Genomic DNA, 13,298 nt, shown 5'->3' with positions numbered 1-13,298 from the left:
TCTAAAAATTTTATAATTCAACCAAATTGTAATATTATTAATCTAATATAAAATTAAAGAAAATGTTTTTTGTATGTATTTATAATCTTAATGTAGGCGGAGATTATGTATTTCGTATCAATACTATAATTTTAAAAGAAAAAAAGTAACTTAATAGAAAGTTGAAACTAAAAAATGATATATTTTTATTATAATTATGAATATATAAATGAACAATCATTTAACTGTTTTTTTATTTTATTTTATATATTTTCTCATCCCATTTTCAATATAAAGAAGATAAGTGTTTTATGAAGATATTGACACCAAAAGTGAAGTATAGGCTTGTGGTGAACAATAATCATTCCTTAATTTTTTTAATTATATATTATTTTATATGATAATTATTATATTCATTATTTATGACAATTAATTTGATAAATTTTTTTTAACTAAAATATAAATCAGTAACAAAACCTTAATAAACTAACGCATGTATCTTTAATTATTACAAAGTCGGAGAATTCTTCATTCCAAAAAATGCAGTATATTAATAGCAAAATTTAAATATAATTTTGACAGAAAAAAGTGAAAGCAATTGTTTAATATAATAAAAAGCGGTAAAACTAATAAAATATCAATATATAAAATATATTATAGTGGAGGCAATTAAAATATAATAATACATACAAAAATAAGAAAGTGAAAAATCTTAGTGGGGGCATTTGCCCCTACAATGCTTGCCGTTTGCACAAGAAAGAGCTCACATACAAAAAGGACTAGGAGCAATCAAATAAGTGAAATACTCAATTTGTGGCTTGGAAAGTAAAAATATCCAAAACCACGATTTTTTTTTATCGAGTGCTATGCCAAGTTAATCTTTACATTGGAAAAACCGAAACATGGGGTGTTATGTTAGCACTCCCTAAATAGTACAAGCAAAATTATTTTTATTTTCAGAAAATCAATCACAAGGTTAAACTAAAAAAAAAAAAAATCACACATACTTAAACAAATGAGTATATGTTATCACGTCATGGTATTATTCTCATGGAGAATAATACAACTGTTTTGTATCATGGAGAAGTATTAGACTGGTCCATGCAATCAGAAGCCGTTAGTTTTAGACAGGTAAAAAAATTTAAGTCGAATTAATTATTTATTTAATTTTAAAAAAAAACGATGAAAGCTAACATTTATTCAGGGGAAAAGCAAAGGTGGCATTTCCCTCCTCCTTGAACTGGTTGAATCAAATTTCTCCTCGTACGTTGAGGAAGAGTGAATCGGATCGCATATGGAAGCATTGCAATTTGCATTGAACGAGTAATATTTAGTAATAGTTATTAGTATCATGGTTGATGAGTGATCAGAATTGTGATCGTGGATCGCAACAATGTTCAAATTCTTGAAAGAGGTGGTGGGTGGATCTGGCACCGGCCTCAAAGATCTCCCATACAACATCGGCGAACCTTACTCTTCTGCTTGGGGCTCTTGGCTTCATTTTCGCGGCACCTCCAAGGTAACTCTCACCTCAACGCTACCTTCAATTCGGAACTAAAGCTTGCTAATTCCACGTTGATTTGGTTTTGCTTTCAGGACGATGGTTCTCCCGTGTCAATATTTTCTCTGTCTGGGAGCAATGCTCAGGATGGACATTTAGCTGCAGGGCGTAATGGCGTTAAGCGTCTTCGCAATGTAAGCTTAGCTTGTCTCATGTTGCTGCCAGGGTTTCAGTTCTTTGGATGATTTTCTCCTTTTCAGGTTAGGCATCCGAATATTTTGTCATTTCTGCACAGCACCGAGATTGGAACCGTTGACGCTGGTTCTCCCAAGGTTACAATTTATATGGTGACTGAGCCCGTGGTGCCGCTGTTGGACAAGATTAGCGAGTTAGGTCTTGAAGGTACACAAAGGTATCAATGCAGTTCCTTGTTTTTGTCGTGATGTGTAGTTGCTAAAGCATTTTTTGACGTGATTTAAAGTGTAATGTTATATGGAAATTATGGAGGATGAGAGCTTTGACTTTGATTTTGCTGTGTAGTATCAATTGGTTTATGAATTGAGTGAGTAGTATTCGTTTGATATATTTCTTACTTCTTGTTGGGGTTGTAGGGATGAATATTATGCCTGGGGCCTGCATCAAATAGCAAAAGCTGTGAGCTTCTTAAATAATGATTGTAAGCTTGTGAGTATTCATCAGCCAAATATGGTTTTTATGCTCACTTCTTGTTTTTTTTTCCTGACAAACTTTGCATGTTGCAGGTTCATGGTAATGTTTGCTTGGCTAGTGTTGTTGTCACACAAACTTCGGACTGGAAACTCCATGCTTTTGATGTTCTATCAGAGTGTGATGGGAGTAATGAAACTTCCTCTGGGCAAATGCTGGTAATATAGTGTTTGGCTGCAATACCTTGTTTTCGTGTTAACTTTAGCATAAGTTTCTTGGTATGAGGTTAAAAAAAAAGTCATGGCCTTACTCTTTTCTTTGGAAGACCAAAGTATGGCCTCAAAGGTTGTTCTTGAGCTACAGACATGTATTGCTTTACTTTACTGGTCTTCTTTAGCATTTGAGCATCTATTTTTATAAAGTTTATGGCTAAATTGGCTGACATTATGGATGCTCAATTGAAAGGTTTTTTTTTTTTTCCTTTAGGGGGGGGGGTGTTCCTTGCAAGGATTTGTGAGGCCTTTTTATTTGTTTTCAAAAGAATTCAATTAGTGAAACGCAATATATATGTTCCTCTCATGTTTTCCATTTAGCAATATGCATGGCTTGTTGGAGCACAATACAAATCAATGGAACTAGCAAAATCTGACTGGGCTGCAATTAAGAAGTCTCCTCCATGGGCTATTGATTCTTGGGGCATGGGTATGTTATTCTCAGTTATATGATGTCAATTTGAAACTTTAGGTAGAATGGAACAAAGGAAAATTCTTGTATTGTTGCAGTTTCTCTTGCTTGCTGATGGTGGCATTTTGTGTCCTCTTATTGTCTAGCCTAGTCAATAATCTTATGGTTATTTATGGAACCTGCTCTCATCTATAACTGTCTGCTTCCATAAAAATGAAAAAAATATGTTGAATTACATTAATTTCTTTTTACTATCAAAGATAAAAACCAATATTGAACCTTCATCAAAGATCTTAAGCTTTTGTAAGACTTTGTCCTTGACATGCGATTGATGTTTCCTTGATAAAGTGGTCAAGAATTTGATCCTCCACCCCCTCTTCCTGTTTTTCTAAATAAAGTTGAATTTTAGCTGAGGCTGATTGAACCTGTATATTGTCTATGCTTCAGGTCCATAGGGCTCATTTGTGAGGAGTTATGCTAGTGATTTGAAAACCAATCATGAACTATCAATTTGTGAAGTATTGAGGAGGATTTGTCCTTTACACTTACATAATGAAGTGCAATTAGTTAAACACCATCCCCATATATTTTGGGGGCTTGGTTATATTTCTACTTGCTCTTTTGCTAAGGAATCATAATATCAATTTTAGTTTTTCAGGAAGGAGGAAAGAACTATAAATAAAATATGTTATTCTTGAATCTACATTTGCATAATGTTGATGATAATGGCCAATCCCCGTCTTTCCTGTTCTAGTAAATTGTATGTATTTTGGAATTTATTGTTCACATATTTTTTTTAACCTTTTGTCTCAAATCTTCTTTAAGAATATGTCACATTAGGAATATTGGTTCGAATTATGTAAAATTGCACAGATGCTGTAGGTTCACAGAACAATTTTTATCATTTTATTTTTCTTTCATTTTTTCCAAAGAGACTTCTCTAAATCAATAAAAAAAATTTACTTTATAGGTTGTCTAATCAATGAGCTTTTCTCTGGTATGAAGTTGGGCAAAACAGAAGAGTTACGCAACACTGTCTCCATTCCCAAGGTCAGCCTGATTAGGAATTTAATCTTGGTTTGTTTTTGTAGTTATTGGTGCATTTAAAGTTAAAAAGAGGGTTTACTAATTCTCCCAAATGAAATATTCATTCTTCATCTTTGTATGTCTTTTTTTCTGTCTCAGTCTCTGCTTCCAGATTATCAGCGGCTACTGAGTTCCATGCCCTCTCGTAGATTAAACACTTCAAAGCTTATAGAAAATGGTGAGTGCTTCTTGATATATTTATAGTTACATTTATAGCAACATGTTAACTTAGCATTGTTGTAGTTTTACTGCTCTGTTTGAATGATTCATGTGTCTTGTGGTTTATCTTATAAGCTATATAGGATCCAATGTATTTCACTATAAGGCTACTTAAAATTTTTTCTATCTAGGTATTTGGGCTTGTATTGGCTTTACTGCATTAGGATTGTCATAACTGTAACTTAGAACTGCATGAGAATATGTCAGTAAATAATGGCATTTTTGACAATCTGGTATTAGTTATAACTAAACGATTTTTGAGGTGGATGCTTAGCATTAGTTTTTGGAAAGAGGTTCCTAGTAAAGTTCTTTAGTTTATCAGAATGCAGTTAAATCTGAAATGTGCTATATCACTCTAACTTGCTGATTAGATTGGACACAAGAGAATCAAGGAAATTTGATGGCTTTTGAAAAGAGGTTGATCTACTCCGGGGGTGGGGGGAGAGTGTTATATGCATACAGAGGCTTATGGTTTATATGATAGTGTTGTATCGTTAGCACATTCTAATGTAAATTGATCTCAGCTTTTTCAGATTTAGGAGGGAATTCTTCTGCTTCATGATCAGGTGAAAACAAACAAAAATAAAATCCACTTCAACAACCTATACCACATTCTAAATGTTTGTTTTTCTTGTTTTGAACTTTTAACAGTTATAATTTTAGTCCTGATATAATTTGCTGAAATCCTTTCCATGTGTTTATTTTGACTTTTTTTTGGTAATGAATGTGCAGAGTTTTTTCAAAATAAATTGGTAGACACAATTCATTTCATGGAAATTCTTAGTTTGAAAGATAGTGTTGAGAAAGACACCTTCTTCCGCAAGCTTCCAAATTTGACAGAGCAGCTTCCTCAGCAGATTGTGTTGAAAAAGGCATGTCTCTTTGAAAGTTCTTATTTTAAACTTTTAACATGATCAACATTTTATCTTAATTGATTATGTTGGACAATTTTGGTTTTCACAGTTACTTCCTTTATTAGCTTCTGCACTTGAATTTGGTTCAGCTTCTGCCCCAGCTTTGACTGCATTGTTGAAAATGGGTTCCAGACTTTCAGCTGAGGAGTTCCATATCAAGGTATATAACAACTTCAATACCTTTATGATGCCCCTTTTCTTCTTTCTTTCATACAGTGCTTGATTCTCTCTCTCTAATCAGGATTCATCTCATGCTTGTATTGGATTTCAATATAATATATAGGTGCTTCCAACAATTGTTAAACTTTTTGCATCCAACGACCGAGCTATTCGAGTTGGTCTTCTTCAACATATTGATCAATACGGGGAGTCATTATCTGCACAAGTTGTTGATGAGCAGGTATGTTGTCAGGGTAAGATTTTTTAAATTTATTTTCTTCTTTACTTTCTTTGTGGTTCAATATAAGAAGATTCATGTTATCAATGTGGATATTTTTCATTTATTTTTGACGCTGATAATCAGGTTTACCCTCATATTGCTACTGGGTTCTCTGATACATCTGCTTTTTTGAGGGAACTTACTCTCAAATCCATGCTAATTTTGGCTCCAAAGGTATGTCTATTTACATTCATCTCAGCAATTTTTTCTTTCCTTTTGGTTTTACTTTAAAATGAGAGATGTTAATGGTCTAATTAGAATTTTGAACATGTGAAATTTTTTATGATAGTTATATTGCTGGTACTGTTTTTTGGTTTTTGCATGGTATGTATGGCCTGGTTACGAAATATATGTTTGTTAGATGCAGCATATTTAACATATTTAGCAGATCGCTTAAATGAGGGACATTGAATGATGTTGAATGCACGGCAATGTGACATATATATGTTTTGCTTCTGATTTACATTTATATACCAAATGATCATTGAATTCTGATTGATTCTTTAAATTGGTTTTTGCTATTTGATAAAAGAAATTAATTGACACAGAAAAAATTACAAAGAGCAGAGGATAAGAAATCCTCCTAAACAAAAGAAAAAAACTGAAAAGTACTGAGAAAAAGAAATTCAATGAAACAAAGCTTACACAATCCTGCAATATACATATGTTGGTGAACCCCATTAAAAATGCCATGTTTTTGAAATATTTGCTCCTTTGTTATTACTGATCCTTTTCTTTTTTCCCCTCCCAAAACTTCTCTTCTATTTGATGGATCTATAGTAGTTAATTTTCTTATTTGTTTTCTTTTAAAGGATTTTTTTTTATTTGTTAAAATGTTAATTTCATATTTGCAGCTGTCCCAAAGGACCTTTTCAGGGTCATTGTTAAAGCATTTGTCAAGGTTACAGGTACTGCTTCAGCCATTAATGTGTCAGGACTCAGGAGTTAAAGCTGACTGGGGAAGTGAAAAATATTCTAGACTATCTTTTAACACTTCAAATTTGCTGATAACCTGAGTGCCAAATTTGAATCTTTTAATTCAAATGGAGCCATTATAAGTTTTTTTTTTTTTTGTCGGGTGGGTGGTATGGGTCAGTCTAATAAAAAAAATAAACCTTTTATGGTTTTTCCTTCTCTAAAATTTATAAATCTGCTATTTGTTTTGTAGGTTGATGAAGAACCAGCTATTCGGACAAATACTACCATCTTATTGGGAAATGTTGCAAGCTACTTAAATGAAGGGGTAAGATCAAATTGTTCTGAAAGTTCAAATAGTTTGCTGTATTTTTACTTAATATGTTGATAGCATAATTTCATTGGTTAATTAAATTAACTCTTCAGAGTTATTTTCTCAGACAAGAAGAAGAGTGTTGATTAATGCATTTACAGTCCGTGCTTTACGTGATACCTTTCCACCTGCCAGAGGAGCAGGTATTAGAGTCACATTCATCTATCTATTATTACTCTTTCTTCAGTTTTGCTGTTGATGAGTTATTCAAACTGTATTTTCTCACCATTTTAAAATTTGATTTTCAGGCATTATGGCTTTATGTGCCACCAGTTCCTACTATGACATCACTGAAATTGCAACTCGTATTCTTCCTAATATTGTTGTACTCACAATTGATCCCGACAGGTTATATCCTGTTGATGTATTTTCTTATATTCGCTTGCAATTTGTGGATAAGTTCGCTAGTAAAATAATTTCCTGCTAACTAATATTTTTTAGTGGGTTAACGGGTTAAATTGATTTTATTACTTGTATAGCTTTTATTTCTCCCTTTTTTTTCACATTAGGATCTTGAATAATGGATGTTCTTTTGTACAAGTATTTATATTTTTGTGCTATGTGCTACTTTGGTTGTTTTTCCAATCTTCGGATTCTAAATAGATATCTTTCTTGTCAATTGTGCCTTTGGATGTTTCTCTTTTTTTTAAGGCAGTGATTATATGTTATTCTTGTCATGGTTTAAACAGTGATGTTCGATCTAAGGCATTTCAAGCTGTTGATCAATTTTTGCAGATGGCAAAGCAATATTATGAAAAGGTATACTATGAAATTCTTTTTGTCTGTTACTTGGATACATAATATGGTTCTTAAATCGTGGTGTATATCAATTAGAAGAAAATAGATGTAAGTTCAGCATGAATTTTTTTAAAACCCTACTTCTGATTCATAATTCATATGAATCCACTCCTATATGTTAAGTTAGAATACGGCAATATGCTCTCTTGGGTGTGACTTAGAGGCTATGTTTGGATTGATGGAAAGGAATGGGATGGAATGAAATGATACTGGGTTCTTTTATGTGGAGTGTTTAAAATAGGATGGAATGGAGTTGATGTAATGTCTTTCATTTCATTTTATCTAATCCTTCTTTTATTTCACTTCCAATTTGGGCCAGGGGATGGGGCCAATTTTTTTTTTTTTTTTTTTCCATTCCATCATAAAAATATTCAAACAATGGAATGTTAGTTCTGTTCCTTTCTTTTCTCTGCCGACTCATTCTATTTCAATCTACTCACCATTAGATATCTAAAAAGTGCATTCTCCCTTAAAGAATAACAAATCATTCTTCACTTCTCTTTTAAATTCTAAATTCAAATTGTTTTGAATTAATAACTGTTGAATTTTAAACTTCATAATTTTAAGCAGGCCAGCCTTAGCACAATGATGAGGCTGCTGCCTTGTGATCTAAAGGGTCATGCGTTCAAATCTTAGAAACTGCCTCTCTGTGCTTACAGGGGCAAGGCTGCATACATCTACCCTCACCATATCCCACAAAGTGGGAGGAGCCTGGTGCACTAGGTCACTCTTTTTTTCTATTTTAATACATATGTTTTAGATACTACCTGATTTAATTATGCATATCTCCCTCATAATTTTAAACATTTTCTATTTTAATTTAGATTTTTTTTTACCTAAATCTAGAAATAGTTGTGCAATGTACAAAGTTAGTTCCTGCTTTACATTTACATGCCAACTCCAGCCATGCTTTTTTTACTAATAATGCTCCTGTCAGTTTTAATTAAAAACACATTTACTAGATGCAAATTTTATGGTTTAAAGAAAGCATAATTATTCCTCATATTTTGCGGGTTATCCCCTAAGGCCTGCTTCTCAATATATAAACTGAAAATCTAGGATGGTTGCCATGGGCATACAGCTGAAGGTGCATACTTACTGAATGTATGTACTGCCATGGTCCTGATTGTAGTACTAAAAATATTTGCAAAAACAATGGAAGTATGACAAAAAGGTTGAAGCCATGGGAATATGGGGTGTTTGACAAACATTATTATCTGTATCTGACAATTACAAGAATAAATATTTAAAGTCACCACCTGTATTGTTTGGTGTTGCACCAAATTAAAAGGGCCCATCTAATGTGGCAGGTCAGATTTTGGTGTTCTGTAGATCAGTTGTAAGTTTGATAATTTTCTTAATGGTGACAATTTGTTGCTCCCTTTAATGGTGAATTGTGATACTGATATTCGTGCTGATATCTCTCTTATAGACAAATACAGCAGAGGCTACTGAGGGTACAGCCATGGGAATCTCTTCAATTCCAGGAAATGCTGGTTTACTTGGGTAAGTCAGTCCAAACTTCGTGGCTAGGCTGTTCACTTGTTAAGCAAAAAAGAGAGAATAGTAGTGTCAGCATGAGTTTTCAGATATGAAGTAATTTAGATTACATTATTTAAGATGAAGTTCCCTTTCTTTCTTTTCTAAATTAGCGTCAAATAAGAATACACTGAATTTAGTAACAAACAATAATAGGTGAAATCTTGAATTAGGTGCCACATATAAATGGAGGGCAGGCATTGCTGAGGATTACAGTGAGAGTTGATAGTAATACTCAGAAGCTATCAGTTATGATTACTTATTGATACATACATATTCTGTGTCTTTGATATGAGAGAAACGCTAGCAATAAACTTTCTAACATTCTTTCAGGCACACTCTCATTGGGTTAAATTCATGTGAGTCTTGCTAATTATGTAGGTCCCCTTCCATATTTGGTGAGTCCCATTCCCAAATTAGTAAGATCCACATGAATTTCAACTAATAGGAGAGAGTGTTTTGGAAAGATGGTGTATTGCTAACACTCCTCTTGATATGATGGTATAGTACAGCATCAAAAGTTGTCTTTAGTTTGGGACTTGCAGAGAATTGTGTATTGATTGCAACTTTAAAATATATAAACTAGTTAAAATGATGCTATCTTTTGTTATGCCACTATAGGAAAGGTACTTAATCAGTTGCAAAAAATAAGAACCTGGCTGTAGTTGTCTCGTCTAAACAGTCTAAGGAGCACTGCATCACATTTGGGTGCCTCTGATTTTCTAGTTGAGCTTCAATCTTCTTTCATTGCACCTTGCTGCTGAGCTGTTTCTTCACATTTAAATATAACTCATGGGTTCTGACTTAACTCATCAATTTGTAGATGGGCTATGAGCTCCTTGACTCTGAAGAGTAAACCTTCGGATCATGCTCCAGTTGCTTCTGTGAGTTCTAGTGCACTTACTCCAACATCTTCTAATCCCAGCTCAGGTATGCTAAATATCAGTCTTGTCTATTTTAAATATGATTAGATTATTGCTTTTTCCACTGAATGCGTGATTAAATCTTCTCCTCCCCATTTAGGCCTCCTAAGCTTTAAGCCCTTGTTTAATTTCTGTTTTTGTATCTCATGCCTAAATAGTCTAATAAGAGTTCAACTACATGATCTTCGATGTAACATTAAATCCTACTAATGCTTTTGTAAACAACTTCAGTCACTCATGCTTCACTGTCACAATGTCGTCAACTTTGATGTGCATTTGACTTTTGAGTTGCAAATATGAAAGCAATTTAGGAATAACGTGTATATATTAGTGTTGAGAGGATGATATCCTGCTCTTGAATAACTAAATTGCAAGAGGCTAAAATATGCTTAATGAACTTGCTCTCATGTTTCTGAAAATTTATCTGAAATTTGAGCACCAGTTCCCATTATGAGAGGAGGTCAGCAAAGACTGTGGTGCATCAGCCTTAGGCCCTTGTTCCTTTCTTGTCCATTTTTTACCTCCAGGTCTAGTAAATCACTACATTTAAAGACGCTTTTTCTTGTGGATGAAGGGGTTTAAGGTCATAAAAAACCTTTACCTGGCACATTCTTTTGAAATGACTTCTCTTACTTATTGGGGCCCCAAAAAATCAAACTCGTTATGCCTACGTGTAATTTTGTGCTATTAGTAAATGAAGAAAATAAATAGAAGAAAACTGAGAAACACTGAGGGGAAGGCACAACTGGAGATTTCATGCATTATATTCCTATCCAGTATTCACTTTTGAGGCAAAGTTATTCAATCTGCTCCCTTATCTGATCTTTGGTTGCTGCATTAATTTGTTCTGCTCCATTCAGAGGGCTTCCTTCGGAGTAAATCTTTACAACTTAACTCATTTATTTCACTTCTTTTTTGTGTATTCTAGTTGTAGATATTCCTTCAACAGTGCCTGTTCGCGTAAGCTCCACAACAGATTTTGCTGAACCCCCTGCCCCCACATCCCCAACATCAACAGATGGCTGGGGTGAACTTGAGAATGGGCTTGACGAGGAGCGTGAAAATGACAAGGATGGGTGGGATGATCTGGAACCACTTGAAGAAATAAAACCAACTCCAGCTCTTGCAAACATTCAAGCAGCTCAAAGGCAGCCAATTTCTCAACCTGTTTCGCAGAAGAAACAAGGTATTACTTATTCAACTGTTATTATTTTGGTGCGAATTTCCTGATTTCGCTGTCTGCTAGTTGCTAATTATAATTTTTGGATGTCAGATTGTAAGTTATTAATCCATGTACTAGCATTAAAAAATACCTATATGTCCAAGACTGTGATTAATGACATAATGCTCACCAAGTGATTGACGCGAGTGTATGATTACTAGTTCAGGTTTACATCGAATGCTTGAATTTGGTGTTTGGTGAATTAGGTTAGCCACCTTTCACTAAGGCATGAACTTTGATCCTTTGTTCATTTGTTGTATGGTAGGATTTTGATCCTTTATTCATTTGGTGTATTGCTAGGACGGTATTCCTTTGTTTTGGATATACTGCTGCCATCTTATTCAGCTTTCGATCTGTGCTTAAAACTTAAAGAGTTTGACAATGTCCGTAGATGTAAAAGCAATATTCCCAACCCAATCCCTCAAACTCATATACTTATTTGGTGGATTTTATGTTGCCGTGTACTAACTGGAAGGGTTTTCTTTATTTTTTAAATTTAGTCTCAAATTTGCGATCCAAAAGTACACCAAAGTTGAGCAAGGATGAAGATGATGATTTGTGGGGTTCCATAGCAGCTGCTGCTCCAAAAACATCAAAAGCTTTAAACATGAAGTCAAATGTGACTGATGAAGATGATCCTTGGGCTGCCATTGCTGCTCCTGCACCCACTACTAAGGTCAGGCCCTTAGCTGGCAGAGGGCGGGGTGCTAAACCTGCTGCTCCAAAGCTAGGTGCTCAGCGGATAAACCGGACATCATCGTCCGGGCTGTAAATGGAATTGTCACTTGCCGGAGAACGAAAGGAACAAGGAAATATTGAATCTGTACTGCTGGCTGTGACCACGTTAAAGTTCAGGAACCCATAGATTTCTGCTTTCTATTAGCATGGTTGGGTTTGTAAATTCTTTTTAAGTGTCATGCTTATTTTAAGAGAAATCTTAAGAGCAGCAATAGTTGAATTATTCCAAGGCAACAAGGCTTTGGTATTTACTATTTCCTTTTTTTTTTTGGTGGGTGGGGGGTTGATCAATTGACATTTTACATGCAATGTAATTAGTATCATATTGTATAGGAAAGTTTTTGGTCGAGATATTATTTACTTGAACCTGTTCTATCTGATTGGTTCTAAATTTCTAATACTATGCACTTACACGTGTATTTAGTAGTGCTGTAATTAAGCTTATCCACGTCAACTGAAACCGTTGTGTGTATCAGGATTATCTTTAAATTCTACCAAAACCAATTACTTCTCAAAAAGAAAAAAAAAACAGTTACTTCAATTTTACACTTATTTATTATGATTTTGGGAGTCATAATTAATTCTAGGAGCTATTCAAACATACTATGAAAGAACATTTTATATAAGAATTTGCACCCATCCTAAAAGGCATATTGTACATATTTATTATTGATTAAGATTTATAAAAAAATTATTAGTGAGGTTCATTGAATTTTGTAATTTTTTTTTTTTGTAAATTTCAATTAATAATAAAATTTTTGGCGGTGAATGTGATACTGACAACATATTTTTATAATTTTTGCAACCAAGAATTGCAATTGCAAGATCACAAAAAATAAAGACGGGGATGGAAAAGTTTTGCATTATTTGTGTGTTCTCATTTTTCAGGTTTTGGAAGTGATTAAGCATAAACGAACAAAGCAACATATCCACTAGATTTTTGTAGTCTTTGCAAGCAACATTGACTAACAAGAAGACCACAAAAGCAGCATTAGCGTAGCGTAGTTCAGTGAGATGAATTTTACATGATAGCTTTTTATTTAAATATTTAATTAAAAAAAATGATAGCCTTAAAAACCGTGGTATAATTCATTTTAAAGATAAAGTAACTCATTTTTTTTTTTGTTTTAAGCTACATAGGAAAGAAATGGAATGAAGAGAAAATATAGAAATAGTTTACATTAGTTTTTTGAAAGGAAAAATGTAGAGCTCACTCTAGAAAAAAACACCATATCTCTCTCTATTTTTTTTTTTAGTTTCTTAAAAAAGGGTTTTTTTATAACCAAAAAATTTCTCTTTACC

At 33.6% G+C, this 13,298-nt stretch overlaps 1 protein-coding gene across 2 annotated transcripts; it reads left to right on the top strand.

The window, feature by feature from the left end:
- The first annotated feature begins 1,094 nt into the window (after positions 1–1,094).
- LOC109790427 (uncharacterized) lies at positions 1,095–12,419 on the top strand. 2 transcript variants are annotated; one of them, XM_020349576.3, is made up of 22 exons: positions 1,095–1,110; positions 1,184–1,498; positions 1,576–1,674; positions 1,741–1,892; positions 2,092–2,164; positions 2,242–2,364; positions 2,740–2,848; positions 3,801–3,880; positions 4,016–4,094; positions 4,868–5,007; positions 5,099–5,209; positions 5,333–5,449; positions 5,573–5,662; positions 6,343–6,396; positions 6,657–6,731; positions 6,844–6,919; positions 7,025–7,124; positions 7,466–7,535; positions 9,007–9,080; positions 9,937–10,043; positions 10,965–11,222; positions 11,759–12,419. In XM_020349576.3, the coding sequence occupies exons 2-22, from the start codon at positions 1,373–1,375 to the stop codon at positions 12,028–12,030; spliced, it is 2,385 nt and encodes a 794-aa protein (XP_020205165.1). In that variant the 5' UTR covers positions 1,095–1,110; positions 1,184–1,372; the 3' UTR covers positions 12,031–12,419. The 2 variants fall into 2 exon arrangements, with proteins under 2 accessions (XP_020205165.1, XP_020205172.1); XM_020349583.3 differs by having other exon boundaries at positions 1,096–1,110; positions 1,746–1,892.
- The last annotated feature ends 879 nt before the right edge of the window (positions 12,420–13,298 follow it).

This window comes from Cajanus cajan, chromosome 7, assembly GCF_000230855.2.
Source record: "Cajanus cajan strain Asha chromosome 7, NIPB_CcT2T_4, whole genome shotgun sequence".
Lineage (NCBI taxonomy): Eukaryota > Viridiplantae > Streptophyta > Magnoliopsida > Fabales > Fabaceae > Cajanus > Cajanus cajan.
Note: the sequence above shows the minus strand (reverse complement) of the source record. Positions and strands in the feature narration are given on the sequence as shown.